This window comes from Aythya fuligula, chromosome 3 (genome assembly GCF_009819795.1).
Source record: "Aythya fuligula isolate bAytFul2 chromosome 3, bAytFul2.pri, whole genome shotgun sequence".
Lineage (NCBI taxonomy): Eukaryota > Metazoa > Chordata > Aves > Anseriformes > Anatidae > Aythya > Aythya fuligula.
Window position 1 is genome coordinate 53,159,998 of NC_045561.1, and position 21,603 is coordinate 53,181,600.

At 36.9% G+C, this 21,603-nt stretch overlaps 1 protein-coding gene across 3 annotated transcripts in view; it reads right to left on the reverse strand.

Moving 5' to 3' along the window:
• Positions 1–14,635: 14,635 nt before the first annotated feature.
• The window catches only part of IPCEF1 (interaction protein for cytohesin exchange factors 1), a 40,989-nt gene continuing 34,021 nt past the window's right edge, over positions 14,636–21,603 (reverse strand). For all 3 annotated transcript variants that reach the window (XM_032183880.1, XM_032183879.1, XM_032183878.1), the window contains exon 9: positions 14,636–18,275. In XM_032183880.1, coding sequence (XP_032039771.1) covers positions 18,075–18,275 — 201 coding nt within the window. In that variant the 3' untranslated portion in view covers positions 14,636–18,074. The remainder of the gene's footprint in view (positions 18,276–21,603) is intronic.

Below are 21,603 nucleotides of genomic sequence, written 5' to 3' on the forward strand. Positions count from 1 at the left end.
TCAAGAGGTCGTCTCGTATTGCATGTTCTACAGCTTCAGAGGGAAAATATTTCTTTCAGTGCTCATTTAAAGAAAATAATACAACCCCTAAGTTTCACCTTCCTCCTCTATTTCTCACATAAGAACTAGACTTTTACAATGAAAACCATGAAGTGTCAGTACTTCTGAAATAAATAAATAAATGGAAGTATTCCATGCTGTTATTGATTGCAGAATGATCCCCAAGATAGCATTGACTCTATTACTATAAGTTCCAGTACAAATAGATGCACAGCTATAAGCTTGTCAGGGCTGGCACAGGCAGCTGATAAATTCTCTTTCATCTAGTTTCTCAAACTTCAACTGCCCTGTCAGCAACATCTCAAATTTGGAAGTCAGCAACAGTCCCTGTGTGAAGTGCTTGGAAGAGTAAACACATTAGAGCTGCTTTAAAAAATACATAAATAAATAATAATAAAAATAAATAAATAAAAATAAAGTTACATTTTGATAAAAATCTATTTTTTTCTTAACCAAACCCATATGTTTGCTTTTCTAATTAAGGTAGTACAGTCCGCATCTCCATTTTGTATTAGCTACTAAAACACATTAAGATTTATGAAAGAAACATTGTACCAAAGTAAATGCCATCTTAGCTGTTTTCTAGTATGAAAAATAGAAATATCTATGTAGATAATTGTGGTGCAATGGTATTTTCTAGCCATTGTTTGTTACTTGCTTTGTAAATAAATCATCAATAGCTAACTGGGGGTAATGGGGGGGAACACTTTGATGAATTTAAGCATATTCTAAAATACAACTGTATGGAATGGGGTTGCTGTTTTGTCTTGTTTTCTTTTTCTTTTTTTTTTTTTAATTTCTGTAGCAAAAATGTATTTCTTGTTTTCATTGTTCAAATCTGTGTAACAGAATATGCTTTTAGTGTAAAATATTTTGTTTCTGCCATGGACTGTGTAATAAAGATTGAAGGCCAAATCCTTTCAAGTTGTAAATTGTAGTAATGCTACTGGAGTTTCATCAATGTGTTACAGCTCAATATGTAGCCATTTATACCAGCAGAATATGAAACCAGACATAGCAGAAGTGCCTTTTTTATCATTATTTTTTCTGTTGAAAAACAAACTGTGCTGTCAGAGGGATTTAATATTTAATTTTATATTAGTCTAGCAAGATCTCTTCATAGCCATTATTAAAGTTTAAACCAGAACTGTCATCATCTTAAGAAAGAGAGTTTTCCTCTAAGTTTTTAAAGTACGAGAGAGAGATTTCACTCAGAAAAACTGGGCATGCTCTTTTGCTCTACACAGCAGTGTTACTTAGCTAACAATAAGAACGTTACACTAGAAATGGAAGCAAATTAGCATCGTCCAAAGTCATTGCAGTCTGACAGGTTCTGAGCATTCTGCCATGCTCACATATGGCAAACTGAAATGTATTGACCGGTTATTGGAAAAGCCTTAAATGGTAAACCAGGAAGATAAATAAGTTAAATTAAACCTAAGCTCATAGTTTAGTGGCTAGCCCAAACTACATTAGCTGTCACAGACTTTACATAATGAATTGAAGCAATTGTTTCTTCTGTATTTGGAATATAATGAAGCTCACTGGTAAAATCCTATGACTCGGTAACAGCCTAATATTTTCAAAGATATTTTAGGTTTCTCCAGTCCAATAATTAATTGAGCAACCTGACTGTAAATATTTTTAGCAGTACTAATGTTATTGTAGGCATAATGGTCTAAGGATATGAGGAAGCAAATTTTATTAGCAGAGCATTAACAAAAATAAGTTAAATGTCTTGTTTTATTTTATTTTGGTTTTGTTTTTGTTTTCCAAAAGGCATGAATGTCATTGGGAATGCTGTGGAGTAAGTAGCATATTACACAAGTTATGTATCTTTGCTGTGATCCTTTAATAAAAAAAAAAAAATAGTTTGTGTTTTCTGTATATTTGCACATACTATATTCAAAACACAGTACACATTGATCAACATGTCATGCCCTCTTTTAATAGCTCAGCTTTAGAAAATGTTATTTAGTGCACCAATGCCAACACATCAATATGAAGGTTGATGTATTAATTTTCTGACTGCTTTAAATACTTGTTATGTTTTATTTTAAAAAAGGGACATCCAGATAGGTTGAGGTTTTTTGGTAGTGGTGGTTGTGGGTTTTGTTGTTGTTTTGTTCATGGTTTTGTTTATTTGTTTGCTTTTTTGTTTGTTTGTTTCTTTCTTTTTTAATAAAAGGCATATGGGCAGAATTATGTTTTGACATAAACTGTGTATTTTCCTCTTGTACTGAGAGGCTTAGCTCCAGGAGCCAGCTGGTGCAGGAGCCTGACTCCAGTAACGGAAAGACAAGGTGAGCAGAGGGAAACTCTCTTGCTAGCTCCTGACAGACTAAGAGGCTTCCTGGGCTCTTGAGTTGTGCTGAAGTATTCTTGTTTTATTGATTTTAAAAGTTCTGCCAGAAGGTTGTATTTGAACAAAACTTACATATTTTTTGTTTGTTTGTTTCCTGGAGAGGAAAAATAGTGAATAATGACTCTTAGGAATGACATCTGAGCAAGACAATATAAATATGACTCTGCAATAAGGAATAATAATGAGCATCATTATTTCCATGACAGTTGTGATTTTACAGATTTTATTGCAATTGTTTTTTTTTCCCTAACATGCTCATTGTCATTTTGAACACTTTTATGTGGAAGGCCATAGCAAAAAATGCTAACTTATCTATGAGCGCTGTCAGTCAGACAGCATGATCTGGGGAAAAGTCACAAATACCAGAGAAGCAATATACTATATCCAGAGATTCCTTCAAAATCCTATTTCTATGACTCTGTGATGTCTTTGCAGTCCTTTGAAGACCAGCCCATAGTCCTCAAGGAGCACATCAGCTGACACCAACAATCCTACCAGCCTAATGACACAAGGCAACAGGATCCCACAGCAAGAGAAAAAAGAAGAAAAAAGAAAAAGAAAAAGGAAAAAAAAAAAAAAACACGCATCGATACTTATGTTCCGTTTGTTTCAAAGACAGCATCTGGCCAGAAAATAAATGAGCTTTACGGGCATAGTAAACCATATATGCGTTGGTGTCAGAAAAGAATTAGGAGGCAATGTAGGAGATACCACGGTAGGTTTGGTTCCCAAAGATATATTTGGATGTAGTTGACAGCTAAAATAAGTCGGTCCACTAGGCTAGAATTGTGGAGCACAACCTGAACTGTGATGCCAGTTTGGGCAGCACTGGCAATTCAGCCAGCCTTCAATCTTTCAATGATTTTGTCAGCTTGAAAGAAAAGGAACCCCACCACGTGAGCTTAGAGCTTCCCTGATGTACTATCTACTGCCCAGACAGGCAGAAGCACTATATTCTGTTTATTATCCTAGGTACAGACTGTACAGACACTGCTCAGCTCCCCAGTAAGACACAGCTGACCTCTGGGATGCAGAGCCACCTGCAATCCCCAAAGACCCACGGTAAAATGACTCATCAGATTAGGGGCCGGACATGGTGTTTTTCTTATCACAGGGATCTTTACAACTATTCCCTACTCCTACTCTCTGTTAAAATTTACAGTAAGGATTAGCACAATAACTATACGCAAACAATTCAACTTCTGATGCAGCATCAAATTAATTTCACACCAACACACTCACCTGTGGCATTAGCATCCTAAAATGTGATTTTAGGAAGAAGCAAAACATATTTTTGATGTTATTGGACAGTTCAGTGACATTTTTGGATTTTAAATCTCAGGTTAAGTTCCTAAATGCTATATTAGTGAGAAATATAAAGTTAGTATGCTTAAACATGAAAGATAGGCATTTATTGGGTATTACTCCAATTAATTCATTCTAATCCAACAGTCTTTTCTAAAGTACACACAAATTTGCACATACCCACAGATTCACTTATTAATGTGCACATACTTGTTGTGAGAGAGCAAAACACATCAGACTTGAAGAAAGGTGTGGTAAAGACTGTAAAATTATTGAATTTTTTTTTTTCTGTTTTTTCTTTTTTTTTTTTTTCTGCATAACACTTTCTAGATAACGTGTTTTATTTCCACTGTTATTTTCATCATCATGACAGAGGAAAAAAGCAATGTTTCTCTTTACACTCATCAACTTCTCTGCAAAATCCCAGCAACAGACATCAATTACATTAACAGAAACTACATAATTAAAAAAAATAATCATTTCTAGAAAGGAACAGAAATGGAAAGGAAGCTTTATGTAATGAGCAGAAGATTGCTGTTGTGTTGGGCAAAAAGCAGCAGTAGGTTAACTGAGCTTGCACCAGACAGGAAGTAATACAGCAACTACAAAACAAGGACAGCAATGTTAAAGGAAGAAGGAGGAATAGGGTAGGGGAATTGTGGAGAAGAGGGGGAAGCTTAGTAAAACAGCATGCAGAGGTAACTCCCTCCATCATGTTTAAAATTTGCCATTATGGCTTTTAATTCAGTGTAGGTAATTTTGTTTTCATTGAATTTTCCTGCATAAGAAATTTACATATTCTGTTCTGTGTTGTTTTTTTTTGTTTGTTTGTTTGTTTTTTTTCTCTTAATGTTTCTTTTTTCTTTTCCTCAGTTAATTCTAAATTATGTTTTGTTGTTGATGTGTGTTTGTTCAAGTCCATAAGACATTTGTTGAAGTTTAGCAGCATTATGTAAAATCTATTGCTACTAGTGACCCGCATTATTATTTTTAAGCAAAAACACACTGAGGGTTTTTTTCAGACAGGATTTTGCTCATCCCTTACAGGCAGACTTACCAATACATAGATCTGATATATGCTATAACTTTCAGTTAGGACTTTTTGCATAACCATTCTGCTAGTCTTTTACCAATCCCAAATAATCCCACTGCATGATGTAATCTATTATTATTGCTGTTGTTGTTTTATGTATTATTTATTTTATTATTATTTCTTAAGAGGTGGGAGGGGTGCTATTCTTGATTGAATGAATTCAGAGGACAGAAATCCCATTACATCCCAATGGTAATTCAGCCCAAATCATGTATTCTGCTACATATATTTTAAACAACTAAGCTATTTGAATTGTCCAAAGCTTCACTTCCTATCTATTCTGATGCCTTTTCCTTGTTCAATGACTCCCTGCTATTATAAACCATTTCCCTGCTTATTGAAGCTTTTTTAGACTGCACTTGTAGAATACGATTGTTACAGGGTAGCTTTGATCTAGCATATTCATTCTCCCAGCTTTCCCTTGAGTCAAGGCAGAGAGGCAAGTTCCTCCAGGGCAGTCCAGAGCATTTATAAGCTGGGTGCCTCATCTGAACCAACATAACACTCAGCCTCACTAGGAAAAAGCAGACTTGCAAAACCTCCCTAATTCTATTAATAAACTAAATGAACCATGTTAAACTTCTTAATATACTTCCTAGAAGACACAATTTTCAAATTTACACTCATGATTTATCACTTACTGTCAACTAGCTAGTTTTCAGTGTCAGTATTGGTGTAAAAATGAGAACTTGACCCAAAGTTTCATCCATATGCATGTCATTTCACTAATGTATTCATATACTAACTTCTGTCCTTCCTGAAAAATACATGGGGGATTGGAAGGGAGCTATATTCATCCAGGGATTTTATTCCCCAAGGGCTTTAATTCACTTTATCAGCATCACACCAGTAGCTCCTACCCATGTAATTTTTTGCTATTCTCTATAAAGGTGGCACAGTTATTTTGGTTTATTTTTGTTTGTTTGTTTGTTTGTTTTGTTTGTTTTTTTTTTTCTCAGATACACAGAGTGGATCTGGAAATGTATTAAGTGGCATGTATTAAGAAAAACAAAGTTCAAATGAATCTACCTTACCAAGATCAATCAAGCCAAAATAATAAGCATTCAAACAAGACTTTAAACATGAAGTTGAAGCAAACTCTTCAATCTCTTAAAAACTAACTTGAGAAAGTTAAATAGTGAGAAAATAAATTATTTAAGTTTAAAAAAACCTCTGTTATCTATTCACATTTGAATTTAAAACTGTTACTGCAGTATATCCAGTAGACAGAAATACAGACATTCTGACAGTGAAGGTATAATTCTGCTGCTCCTTCTCCTACAGATGTATTATACAATGAACATGGAATTTCATGGAGTTTCTATGCCAACTCTAAGGAATAGCTTTCTTAGGATAAATAATAATAATAATAACAATAATCTTTCTCATATCTGAATTTCATATGACAGACATAATGATGGCAATATAAAAATATAATATAAATGCTCTATGAAGTACTTAAAAAATTAGTCTTTGTTACTCTGTAATGAACTTCATTAAGCCAGAGGCCATCAGCACGGAGGGAGGTTATAATTATATAACCTCCTTGCTAATCCTTCTATATCACTAATAGAAGTCCTCCTGTTCAGAGTTCATGTAGTGATGACACTTGTCTTCTCCATTACCAAGAAACTAACATCAGTGCATGAAATCCTGATTCATCGCAAGTTGATGCCACCATTCTCTACTTCTTAATTAGTATATCTTTCAGAGTAAGAGGGTTTGACTGTCCTAGTCATCAGACACCAAAAATATCCACCTTTTTCCCCCTCTGACTGAACGTGTAGAGAACTGGGAGGAATGCTTTCTTCTGACGCTGCATACTGACAACACTACAAGAGAAAAATAGAGACTTACATAAAAAGAAGTTATGAGGGAAAACATAAATGCAGAAACACCTGAAGGATGCATCACTTACATGTGAACAAGAGGGCCTTGAGCACCTCCTGTTCTGCTCTCTGGAAAGTCAGATACAAGGAAATATTCCAATTTAGAAATACAATAAATAAATAAATAAATAAATAAATTTAAACAACCTGCATCATGTCTGCACTATTGACTAATCTAAACAAATATTCAGTACAAGAGGTTGATTGCATGTATTTGCGGACCCATTAAACAGTGAAATAAAATTTGGGTTATGTATCCACAAATATATTGCTTTAAAAATATAATATGATATAATATAATATAATATAATATAATATAATATAATATAATATAATATAATATAATATAATAGCATTAATTGTTAAAAAAAATCAGGGGCCAAAAAGATTGAGAAATATGGTTCTTTGCTTGGTTCAAATTCAGCAAAAATGTATAAGAGTACAAGTAGTTTCACCTTCATTTTATTTGATAAAATACAAGGCAGACAGGAGGAAGGAATTTTTAAAAGTTCAAGAGAAACAAGAGAGGGTCAAATTAGAAGCTTCATACCAAAGAGGGATCAAGTGTTGGTCTTGTTTCCTGGATTGGAGATTTTAGTATTAACATTCCCAATATAATGTATTTTACAATCCGTTATTGGTCCTGCCACATACGTACTCAATTTGATCCTAGGTGACATGGTTAAAAGCTTTGTACAAAATAAATAAATAAATAAAAATTGGAACAAGTTTTTCATAGGAAAAGGCTCTCAAGAGAACTCAGCAGAACTTTAAAAAATGTAGTTCTGAGAAAATCAAATAACTTAGCCATGAGTCACTGAAGAATATATATATATATATATAAAAATGAATTGTCTTTGGATAAATATAGCTAATCTTTTTTCAAATTAATCTACCAAAGCACTAGCTCTATATAAAAACCTTTAGTTCAAAAACATTGAATAATAAGTAGCAAAAGGGACAGACACATCCCTCAGGGCTGCAGGCAACTTACACTTGGGCAGGGACACAACTGAGACCACCACAGTAGTGTTTGGACCACTGCAGATGGCATACTGTAGTTGATTTCCACAGTACCTGTGGAAAAGTGTTAGTTTGCAATGAAGTAAAGAATTCATGAGTCACGACTGGGTTTATACCAGTTCAGCTGCTTAAGTTCTGCAATTGTACCTTCAATTGCATACAGCTATATTCTGGCTTCCAAAGAGACAAAGTCACACAAGGAGAATCTGGTTCATGGGGTCTAACTGCAGTTAGTTCATTGTGGGGATCATCATGTCCAGGATGAACATAATTTCTCAAGGCAGAAGAGATGCTTAAGAAAGAAATCTCTTTAAATTTCCTTTTCCCTTACACACCCTTTCTGCAAGTATATTGCCAGCAGCAACCCACATATGCACTGTCAGTACTCAAGATAAGAAAAATTCATAATTTTACACCATTGACTGTCACAGCCTATGTTGGGAACTCTATGTTATCATCTATTTAATTAGTGGAGTGGTACTGCTGGTCTTAATTCACATTAACAGCCCTCTGTAGTACGCACTTCTCATCACCATGTTACAAACAAGGGTCTGAGTCACCGTGTAGGGGCAACTTAATCAAAATCTCATGTTATCTGTGACTGGAAAATGAGCTTTGGTCCCTTAAATGTACATTCAACATTATCCACTGAGCTTTCTCTGATGCCTAAAAAATAATCTCTACTTTTATCTCTCAATATGCCAAACCAAACCAAACAGTAGATAAATGTTTTAGTATATCACTGCATCTCCTTTCTTGAACTGATCCCATTTGTTCATGGAGGACCTAATAATAGAGATCCTAAATTATTTCTCTTCTGAACCCTGAAACAGTCTAAGCCTAAATTCAATCATAAGTATCCCCTTAGGACATACCAAGTCCACAGCTAGAAAGAAAGCAAAGATAGGTGCATGATGTAGTGCTCTCTGTGACCTCTTCTATACCCAGTGTTAACTCAGACTTTCTATGAAATAAAAGCTCATCTTAACTTTAAAATAATCACCCAGACCAGCCAACAAGAGATACCCAAATACCTTCCTAAATCTGGACTTTGTTCCCAGAGATAATTTCACTCTCAGATTTTTGTATGAACAGTGCTGTTGCACAGACACTGTCTTCATTACTCCTCTGATTCCCCATAGGACTGGCTTCCTTCCTTTGTTTAATGAGGGATATGCTTGCACCCCATATTCAGGGTGTATATATCATTTGTGTCACTGTCTCCAAAGTGCTGATGTTTGTTTTCTGCTGAAATCCTGAAAACTTTCACGTGCTTTTTCCAACTAGTATCAGCATCATCATTCATCCTTTTTCTTGTATTAGAAAGCCTGTTTTAAAACCAGCACATAAAGCACACCTCCCTGAATTGCTTCAACTTGTCATCAACAAAATAAGCAGAAGAAATTATTCTGCTGCAGAAAAAAAAAAAAAAAAAAAAAAAAAAAAAAAAAGAAAAGAAAAGAAAAAAGAAAAAGAAAAAAAAAAGATCCTTTTGATGAAATATCACATCAAGCTGGAAAAGTGATGAGTGTGTTTTACAGCGGTATGGAATTTTATTCATGGCTCCTTCTGGCATTTGTAGAGTGAAATTCTCCAATCACACAGAAAAGGACATGACCACCTCGGCCATTTTCATCACTGCTGTAATTTATGAATTTAAGTGCTAGCCCAGGTGCACTGAATTTACTGTCTATAATAAATATAAGAATTTAAGAAAAAAAATCAGGAAACACACACCTTAGAAATGCAGCCTCTACTTCTGCAAGAGATCTTAAAGAGATATTTGCCTGCAGATGACTGGGATATGGTTGCCACTGCAAGGACTAGGACACTGGAGATGCCCCTCAATTTTCAGCTGTCTTGCTGTGTCACATCATGATGGTGGCTTCTGGGTTTTATTAGACTGCACAGACATTTCATGATGGAAATCACAAAAATCACAGAATTGCAGAATCATCTAGGTTGGAGGAGACCTCCAAGATCACCAAGTCCAACCTCTGATCTAACACTTACCAGTCCTCCACTAAATGATATCACTAAGCTCTACATCTAAACGTCTTTTAAAAGCCTCCAGGGATGGTGACTCAACCACTTCCCTAGGCAGCCCATTCCGGTGCCTAACAACCCTTTCAGTAAAGAAGTTCTTCCTAATATCCAACCCAAACCTCCCCTGGTGTAACTTCCTGATGTAACTTTAGCCCATTCCCCCTCGTCCTGTCACCAGGCATGTGGGAGAACAGACCAACCCCCACCTCGCTACAGCCTCCTTTAAGGTACCTGTGGAGTGCAATAAGGTCACCCCTGAGCCTTTTCTTCTCCAGGCTGAACAATCCCACCTCCCTCAGCCACTCCTCGTAGGACTTGTTCTCCCGACCCCTCACCAGCCTCGTTGCCCTTCTCTGGACATGCTGGACTCACTTGAGCACCTCGATGTCCTTCTTGTAGTGAGGGGCCCAAAACTGAACACAGTACTCGAGGTGCGGCCTCACCAGAGCCGAGTACAAAATGTGCCACTGTCCTTAACATCAGATGTAAGTATTTTCAACAGAACAACCTCTGGCTTTTCAGCCCTGATCTTTCAGGGTTGTCTACAGAACAGAACAATTTACTGGATTCATGGAAATTCATGGATTTTAGCTAACCAGATACTAAAAGTCATCCGCTCTGAGACATCAGTTTAATGGCAAGTTATGTATTCCCTCTGATTTCCCATGTCTTGTTAGTCTGCACACAATAACTACCTTTTTCCCCCACATTTACCATTGCTCTCTTCCTAGCACCTTCCTTGGTATCACAGGTGTTAACTTCCTTTGCCTTGCAGAACTTTTTCGCCCCTCAGACAGTACTGTGCTTGGATTTATTGCTGCTGCTTCAGATCTAGAGCAGGTTGGTGTGTCAGACAGCATCTCTACCTTCCTACCTGAAGCAACCACTCTCCCCTCACTCTAGAAATTACTCTCCTGTAGACGGAGACCATCACACCTGCAGCCTGATATTATTATCACTTCCCCACTCGCGTGTAATTTTATATCTGCTTGCTGTATCATTAACAGCCAGCAGGCTGTGCTAAGAGCTCAGTTTTCTCTGTCAGAAAAGATTGCTGAGAACTGCTTTCAAGACAGCGTGCGTCCCCAAAGGTGCTACACAGAGAACCTGTTTCCTGTCACACTGGCACCCATTCTACCCAGGAGCCAGAAGAGGGAAGATATATATTTCCACAGCAAAATAAAAGAGCAGTTTGTCACTATGCACAGTATTCTGGGTATTATCATGGCTTGCATCTCACAACTTTAAATATCCCCTCGTAGTGACAACTAGGTTATTTCTTGAGCACAGGAAGATAATTCAGGAATTTTACCCTGACAGCTATCATTAGGTACTTTCTTCTACCAATAAGAAACAGACCAAGAAAATGTCAGAAGAATGACGAGCACTTTCCAAAACATGAAATAATGAAACAGGAAAGGTCAGATGCCAGGAATGGGACTGGATGGCCCCATCCCCTCTGTGTCACGAGCAAATACATCATCCTCAGTCTGACTGGGAATGCCTGGATGCCCAGAGAAGCCCAGCACTTTTACAGATATTTTATTATTATTATTATTATTATTATTATTATTATTATTATTATTATTATTAATAATAATATTATTATTTTTAAGCACATAAAAACCAAATATCTGATTCATGATGAGAAACTATTCCTATTCTTATGAGACTTTGGAAATGGTTATATTTTATGCTACCACAGGAGGGTGTATATCAAATACCTGTAAAATCAAGAGGTCTTACAAGCCCATAAGGTGGACCTAGTGTAAACTGGTCCACCACTCCAAACTACTTTCTCTCATATGTCTACACCGGCATACCTGCAGAAAGCATGCAAGGAAGGATACTAGAGAAGTATAGTGTTGTTTTTTGTAGGGTTTTTGCAGGATTTTATCTTTAAGACCAAAGGAGGAAGCAGTAATATTTGGCTCTGCATGAAACAGGGAAAGCAAAAACACAGTCTGAGATCACATCAAACCAGACATGAAAACTTGTCCGTTGAGTTGTCTTCACAAGCATGTGTTGCAGGATAAAATGAAAGCACCATTTGGTGAAAGTGACGCTACAGCTTTGTGGGAGGTTACATCAATCTAATGCCCTTCTCCTAAACACAGGAGGTCCCCCTCTTTCTTCCCACATATGCAGCACCCTCTTTTTTATGCTCTTGCCCACACAAACCAGCTGCCTCTCTTGTGACGGCTCTGGCAGGCACCAAATCTCTCCACAAGCCAATTTTATTCACCATCACTGTAGATAATTATCCAGCTTGCTACATCTGTTTCTTGCTGGCTGGCTCCACTTAGCTGACAGAGGTGCCAAGCGATGAGCAGAATACTATGAAACAAGCAGTAGGAACATGTAGGAGGTTGAGGGAACAGAGAGGGACAGGGACATGTCTTTCAGGGCAGCTGAGCCCTCAGATAAGCTTACTTCTTAGGAAACACACCTCTAAGGTACTTCTGGCTGCCTGGCTTGGCCAGATAAACTGAAACTCCTGACAAAGACCCCAGTCCTCTTTTAACTGAAGCTGAATTCTCTGAGAGTTGAAAAAAAACAAGCAGTATCCCACATGTCTTGAAAGAGACCATAAAGCACAGGGTATCCTTCCTTAAAGGTGGCTACAGGAACCAATGAAAGAGAATTAAGTAATTTAACAGCAGAGCTTCAAAAACTGCATTGCCAGACAGTGGAAAGCACTCCTCAGTCAATCCACTCATTGGCTCTTCCTGGTTCCAGATTACTCAATTATTAATAATAGTCCCAATGAGAATTTGTTTTTAAGAACCAACAGTTCCTATTTTATTGTATACCAGCAAACTAAAAATTAAATAAATAAATAAATAAATAAATAAACAAGCAGTGAAAAATTTAAAAGGCTGAGCAAAATGCTCCTGCATTTCAGCTTTTAATTGACAAGTGCAAACATGAGGTTCTCGTTCTCCATGATGTATGCATCATTCCATTAAAATTGAGAGTCACACGTGTGGGCAACAAGCAGTGAAAAGGCAGCACTGAGTGCAAACACTGTGCTTTAAGTATGCAACTGGTGATAAAATAGATTTAGCAGCTAGAATACCAAACTGGTACTATGTATATCTTCATGATGCTGCAGGTCCTGCCCCTCCATAGCAGATATCCTAGGAAATACTCCTCTAGGCACATCTTTCTCAGTCTACACAGAGCCTAATGGAATATAAACCCCCAATCCTCTCTTCAGTCAGTCCTCACCATTGAAAGTTTTACACAAGAACACTGCTATTATTATGCACATATGGCAGGTGAGTTATTTCATCAGGTGAGTTATTATGCTAAGCACTCAGGAACAAAGTACCCAAATCTTTGCTTGATTAGTGTTTGTCTTTATATGAGAGTTGATGTTTTCGTATTCTCTTTTATTTATTTTTAGGTGGGAGAAGGTAAACCAATCATATGCAACTTAAAAAGCCAGAATAATGTATTTAGGTCTCAAGGCATCAAGGACCAAGTGAGCACTAGAACTCATGTGATTCCTAAGCTATGGTGTAATGATATATTTTCCCTATAGAAATGCCCTATATCTACATCCTCAAAATGGATCTCATATGGGCCAGGTGGGGTATAAAAGACTGTGGTAACTAGAATAGTTTCCCAAGGAAATGGATTTTCAGCATTGTCGGTCAGTCATCTAAAGCCAACATTTCATGTTAATGCATCACGGCTGATGAACTATCAAGGAATTATACGCATATTTCATTTTTAACTTTACGCCAGCTTATAAGCCACTACCTTTAGATTTTTACCAGGAAGAAATAAAATAGAAAAATAATTATTTTTCCAGAACAGAAAGATTTTGGATCATCACCCATAGCAAATTTCAAGAAATTTAATACTCTCCTCAACACCTGACAATTTTTTATTTTTTTTTCAGTTTTGAAATGTCGAACTTTTGGCAAGCTTAGCTACTGTTACTCTTATGCACAGAGAAAAATTTCAGACTGATCATATCTCAGAGCGTTTTGGTTTTGTTTCTTTTTACCTCAATTTTTGTTTCAGTTAGTAGAGAAGTTGATTCTTGAAAATGCAGGAATGTGGCAGCTTGGAGAAGACCAAAATGGGATAAATTTTCAAGCGTGCTAGTAACTGCTGAATGACATCTTAAAATGTCTGCTGCTTCAAAATGTCCCACACAAAACAGGAAACAGGAAAACTTTGTGTCTATTACTACAAGAAAACCACTTTGGTTTCCTGTTAACAGAAAGACATTTCTCACATAAATGAAGCAAGCCCAAGCTCTCATTGCAATTGGTCACCCCTGTACCACCAAAACAGTAAAAAAAATAAACAATAAAAAATCCCCAAACCCAAACTTCCACCACAGCATAAGAATTTCTTCATATAAAATTTTGCTTACATGGACTTCCTTGTTACTTTAAGAGACACAAAATTACATTTTTATATTAAATCAGTAATAGACATGTAAGCTCATGGGCTTCCCTATTAGATACATAATTTTTTCTAGTTACATAATAATTTTAAACTCCAAAATTCTACATAGTTTTAAATCAAACATCACCTTTTTTCTTCCCCTCCCCCTCCCCCTGCTGTCCTAAAAGAGCTTTTTTTTCCCATAAGAACTTTTCTTTCAAAAAGAGAATAATCTGTAAAACATGGTTGTATAACATCATTTATTCCTGTTTTCAGTGAAATTCGGGATTAAGTAAATTATCAGAACTACATGCAGAAACAATTTGGTAACCCAGCATGAAACCTCTCCCATCTTAGGAAAAGGAAATGTGATCCCATCTCATGCTGGTAGCTCATGAGATCTACACCACCAAAACAGAGAGAGATTTGATTTCCAGAAAAGCCACCAGAGACAGGCTGCAGAAACAGCTGAAATTAGATATCATAATTAGTTACTCCAAAGTCTGCATAGCTAGACTTACTGCACTAATGCAAAAAGGTTTTACTGATAGAGGAATAGCTGTGTGCATGCACACTTTCTCCTGAAAAGCACAAAAGAAGTCCCATGAGGCAGGCTGTTAAAGATTTTTGGACATTCCAAGGGACACAGTTCCCCTACACTACGAGTCAATAATGGAAGCCTTCCAAATTTGGACCAACAGAGTTTATGTTCAAATACCATTTACCCTATATATGACTGAGCAGAGTCCAAGCTTCCCCTGCTGACATGGCTCCCTCCAATATCATTTATCAGTTGTGGCTGTCAGATTGCGCACTGTTCTCCGGTTGTGTCTTTCACATGGCTGCACAGCCCTTTGTGATGAATCCAGGTGAAAACTGTGACATTAATTAGCAATGTTGGAAAACGAATCCTGTTTTACTACTATTTTCACTTTACGTTTCCCATGCTTTCTATTTGGTTTTGGTCTAAAAAGTAGCTGAAGAGAATGGGGATAGCCTACCAACATTGCACTTCCATAAAACCAATACATTTTTCTTGAACAGAAAGGAAATTTCTGAAGAAATAACTCAATTAAAAGAACCCTGTTCAATAATTTTCTGCTCTAAGAGCGTGATACAATCCATCCTCAACTGAATTCCAAAAGGCTCAATATCAACAGCAATTACCTACTGACCATCTGAAAAGAAAGTAACTTAAAAGATATTTTAGGCTATTTAATCTCATTAAAACAAATAGTAGAGTTCAGGCAGTCTTAGGACGTTTGTCTGTCTATGCATTTGGGAAACCAGTTTTGTATATCTTGATACAAGCACAGTTAAAAAAGAAAAAAAAAAAAAGCTGACAGTCTATACTGGCTGCAAAGTGCTCTCCTTTGTAGGGTGCAAATCTACTGCAGCAAATGGAGTTGGCTAGCTGGGATTTTGCTGAGAACTGCAAGGCACTGACTAGTCTGGCTCAGTTCAACAGAACTCTTAAGCATGTGCTTGTTTTTAAGATCTAGAGTAGTGAAGATGTTTTTGAAGAGAAATGGAATTTACGTGACAAACTGCGGGGCCCGCACTTGCAAGAATAAATCTGAAGTGTACAAGCAACTTGATCTCCATTATTTATCAATTACTTAGCAGCAGGTAGTTAAAATTGAGAAGGACTATGCAGATCAGTCCTCACTCTCCTAATTTTCAGTGTGTGCTCAGCAGATAATTGATCATGTCAAATTCAGGGGGTATCCCTCTCTCACCTTTGAAAAATTGCATTCAGGAACACGGTATTTGCAGATGCCCACTGTCAAGAGGGTCTTCTGAGAATAGTCAAAGATAAAAGACTTTAAAATGGGCTCATGTTTTAATGAGGAATTACTAGAAACCAATTTATACCATGTGTTGAGCTTGCTTAATTTCTCTCAATGTCCAGTTAGAATTAATGAAACGATAAAAGCACCACTTGTATGAAGATTTCCTGGAAATGTTAGCTCTTTAACCACCTTGCTTTTTATGTCTGCTTCCCCATTTAGTTACTGTCACTCACTTCTAAGTTTCATCTAACTTCTGTTCCCCACCAGAAGACCAGCTCCAATTATTAAGTCTAAACCCTTTTATACCTGAGGCAGTGAAGCTATCCTGAGTGCAGTCCTGCTTCTGCATTCAATAAGCCCACATTTCCCTGACCTTTCCCCAGTGATACCTGTAGCAAGGGAAAGTTGTTGAATGTCAACAACGCCATCTCAACAATCAGATATATCACTTGGCAGGTGAAAAAGATTTCACATTACCAATAATACTATTAATATTTGCTTTCGATACAATAAAATATATCATGTATAAAGACAAGTGAATATGGCTGCATCTGTATAGTGTATTTTACTTTAAAAGATAAAATCTGTTGAATACCAATCACAATATCTTCACAAAATAGCCAACAGAAGTGCAGATTTCCCCAGTACTTGTAGTGGCATTAATTGGAGAATGGTGGGTTAATTCCTGCTTTTCAGAAATTGGCACTCTGCAAAGTTCCTCATACTTGCACACATGCTGAAGATGGGGAAAAAAAAAATAAAAACTGTACTGAGAATAGTGATGCTAAAATGTAATGATCCTGTAGCAAAATCTCTTAATATATTCATTTTTGTTTGTCCAAAGAGAAATTCCAAAGTTTTATAGCAAACTTATATTCCTACCCTAAATTACACAGATTTTCTTCATCAAAATCTCAAAGTTAGGTTGAATGACAGAAGAAGTTACAGCAGAAGTCCCAGGGTATTCTCCATTCAAGATCCATTACTGTGATTCATAATGGAAAAAAAAGAACAGAGAAGTATTTCAAGTCACTGTGTAAGTACACTCACATAAGTGGGTCTGGTTCATGTGCTTCTATCTACATTAGGAAATTCAGCATATATAAATATATAAATAAAACATATATACATTACATAAACACTTTCATATAAGCCATAAAATGACATATATTTACAAAAATATTTGCAGCTATGCTTTACACTTTCACTTCCACATCAGGAATTTAAGTATTTAGCTTCTTCTTTGCAAACTTGATCACCTTGCTATCTAGGAGTTTGGGGTGAACTTGTACCTCATATATTCATGATTGTTCAAAAATATGAAGGAAGAAAATAGCCTTCCAGGAAGTTCTGTTAAGTCCATAAGAAAAGCTTGAAACTTGTTGAGATATTATTTGCCTCACTGAAGAGCAATTTACATTTTACCAAACATATTGAGAGACCTTCTGTTCTTGATATAGAATGACAGTAACTTGGTCTGGTCTGTAAATAAATGTCTAATTCATAAAACATCAGGTATGACACAAACTGGGTTCCTGACAATGGTCTGTAGTATAAATTCATACATAATTGCTACTCGATTTGTCTCAGTTCCAACTGATAGAGCTGTCAAAGTGAATGAACGTAGAAATGAAAATATATATATCAGGTTACCTTGCATGGTCAAAAAGTGAGAGTAAACTACATCCTTTTGGAATTGTTGTAGCTTCCTTTACAAGCAAGATACATGATTAAAACAACAGCAAGGATCTGACGTTTATACAGTTCATATTATATAGCACTGCGACATCCAGAAGTCGACATCCAGAAGTTGCACATATACAAGTTACTTCTCCCAATACAGAAAAACATTTCTTCAATGCTTCATAAAATATTCTTCTTAGATATGCAGCCCAGATTCCAGCATGCTGTTTTAATTTGAAGGATTTGTTCTTTTGACATGAAATAAGTTTTGCAAAAGGAATTAAAGCTTTGGAGAAGGGGTTGTTTTCCTTATGAAGAACACTCCAGAAAAAATAAATCAGAACCCAACAGTGTCTTTACATGAAGACCTGTGGGGAAAAAATCTTGCAGTGAGCTGTTGATACACAGCCTCAGATAGCACTTTCAGTGATAGCCAATGGTGTTGTCTCTTGTTCCTCACTATTCTCTGTGGACACATCCTGGACCTCCTGTTGCTGATAGATATCTTGGACCAGCATGATGTTTGTGTTCCTCCATTCTCTGTACTTCATTGCTGTCAACTTTGGGTCCTCTAACAACTGGTTAATAGTGGCCAGGTCATGTTCTTTACACTAGGAAGAGAGTAAGTGGTTATTTCCTACAGACACAGTCAAGGTCATTGTCCATAACAATAACATTCTGGGAACTTTGCAGAACTAGGGCACAAGGAGATGACCAATTATCCATCCTCCTGGCAATTTGTTCCTATTTTTATAACCAAGATTATCAAAATTAAGTCCACAGCAGAAATTCCTCCCAGTTGAAGGCAAGATTATGATTGCATGTAGTTTTGTTTTGTTTTTATAAGATACTTAGTAAAATTTTATGAATGAGAAGTCATGAAAATTAGACATGAGTTATGTTGCCTCACAAGTTAGTAGTTGCATGAAACTAGGCATGATGATGGCAAATCCTAACTTTCTGAAAAAAAAATACTTGCCCTCCTGAGCACAATTATAAATTCCTGTTCTCTGGGAGCAAGACAGGAAATATTTTTGGACAAAATCTATGCACCAGCAGTATAGCTCATGGGTAGTTAGATCATATGTGGGTGTTAATACATCTACCACCAGATACTGTTAACAAATCTGGTCTCTACTAGTAGACAAGAGCAGCTCAGATTGTATATTGCAGGGACCCTGGTTCAATTGTAAGACAGGAACGGTCATGTCATGATATAGGGAAAATGAGAACCTTGAGGTCACAAAATGGGCGCGGTTGGAAGGGACCTCTGGAGGTCATCTGGTCCAACACCCCTGGCTCAAGCAAGACCATCTACAGAAGTTGCTTAGGACCACATCCAGGCAACTTTTGAACTACTCTAAGGAGGGAGATCCCGCCACCACCTCTTTGGTGTCATTGCTCAGTCACCCACATAACAAAGAAGTGTTTCCTGGTGTTTGCACAGAACCTCCTATGCTTCAGTTTGTGCCTATTGCATTTTATTCTGTCATTGGGCACCTTTAAAAAGAGCCTTTCTCCATCCTCTTTGCATGCCCCTCTCAGGTATTTAGTCATGTCCTCACATTTTCTAAGGCAATCCATCTTTTTGCTGTTCTAGCTCTTATTGCCAATCTATGCAGTGGATCACAGGATAGAGAAGCTCCAGTTAGCAACTATAATTTCTTAATGGAGGCACCATGCTGCACTAACAAACCTTTACTTCTTTTTGCCTGGCTCTGTCCCCCCAGGTCTCTGTGTGACAGCAATGGGGTTGTTCTTGCCATCCTCTGTACTGCCACCAATTTCATCACACCTGAGAACAATTAGTGCTACTGGCTGCCTTCAAAACACTGTGAGAACACTCGCACATCCACAACACTTCCTGGCAGTAGCAATAGGCTGCCCTCATATCCATATCCCACTGCTACCCTAATCAACACTCAACTACTCTGACCCCTGTGATGCCTGAACCACTTTTCAAACAGAAAAAAAAAAAAAGAAAAAAAAAGAAAAAGAAAAAAAAAAAAAAGAACACTTGTTAACCCTCAAGATTAATCCTTGTAAGAGGGCTTTTGGCATAAATGCAGAAACACACTGATAGCCTAAGAGCAGAAGAGGAGATAGGGAAGTAGAAGGGAGAGGGAAGCATTTGCAATGCATAGACTTGGTGGCAAAATGCCATGTTGTGGATTTTTTCTTCTGCTTTAAATCTATTTCCCACATTCATTAAGCCTGTGATGCATTTGCACACAGCTTCACTCTCTTCCAAACAATCCTAAGCATGTTTTGTTAATGATATATTATGGCAGGAACATTAATCTGTTGTTAAAGATGTGGAGTCAAAAGGCCAAAATTAAAATTGCACTGAAGCTTGCATAAATCATTTGCTTCAAAACTAAGAGGGTTTTAACTAAAGCAGAGTAAATATTGATCAGATGCAAAACTTTTCTGGTTTTGAAATTTCCAATTGTTTCATGTCTCAAATTTTATGTTAAAAAAGTTGACTTTAAAAGAACATAATCTCACTGATGTAAAGAATATGGCACATTCCCACTGAAAGCATTTGCCTTTTAGACAGGCTAACTCAAACACTGCTGTGCATGGAACTCTGTTCGTGTCTGTGAGAAAATGTCTGTGCTATATTTGTCTTGTCAATTCTCCAATTCCTTGGTTTGAAGAAGGAAAAAAAAAATCAACACATTTTATGCATTATGAACACTCCAAAAATGGTTTTTCCATATTAAATACAAGTGTTAGACAAGCCTAAGATTATAAACACTGCTAATCACAATTTATACAATACTCCTGGGTTAAATCAATGCAAAGTTGTCCTCCTTGCTCATGTCTGACAGAAAGGCTTGTAGGCTTGCATTCAGCTCCAGACTAATAAAATGGATTATCCCAGAAGATACAGCTCCATTTTGTACCGCTTCTTAGATTTATTAGGGAGGCTCATATCAGGGAAAAACATCAAAGTATGCTTCCACATTTATTATCCTGTGCCATAAAATTGACATACTTTTTAAACTAAATTTCTGCTGTATGATTGGCTCACTTTATTACTGATGCAGAAGAATAATACAGTGAAGTAAGTGCCACTTCACTGAAGACTCATTAATACTGAGGAGAGACTTCACTGGGTCTCATATGTAGCTTGAAAGCCCTGCAACAGGCAGGATGCCTATACTCCAACTTGTCTTTTCAAATGTGTCTTCAGGAAGTTTAAGACAGGCCAGGGCGCCAAAGCCAACCCTCACATTGCAACTAATAATCAAATCAACTATTGTGCTGATGGAAGTTTTTACATGTATTTCTCCAGGGTACAATTCCTGAAGCCAAATACACATACTTGAAACATGATACTCAATTCCTGCTTCTAATACATACAAAAAGAATCATAGAACGGCTTGGGTTGAAAGGGACCTCAAATATCATCCACAAATTCTCTGGGCAATAAACATAATGAAAGAAAAAAAAATAATAATCAAGTGAAAACCCATGTTTGGATTTGTTCTTTATCCTCTTTACAATTTCAATGTTATGGTTAAGATTTCTGTTTGCCTCAGTACCATTCAGAAGCAGGTTTTGAAATCCCATGACACTCAAAACGATGCTGGCAGGTAAACAGCCTCATAAATCTCCATATTCCAGACAAATTTATTGGCCCTTTCATGGAATGTCCCCTGAACCCCTCCACTCCTCCAGTTCATGATATGCTTCCAACATAAAAGCAGGATGCTTTTGTTATTAAAAATATTTTAGTTACAGGAGGTCTTTACAATAGCTTTGGCACATCCTGTACATTCCCCAATAATCACATAAGGAAAACTTTTTTGGCTCAGGGTCGTTTTCATGTGCTTTATCATTGATGTCCTTTTTCTGCTCTTCCTTTTTTAAGGCTCCCCTGTTTAGTGTATTCAGCTGAGTTTGCAGGTTTCTCAGCTAACTAAAAGGAGC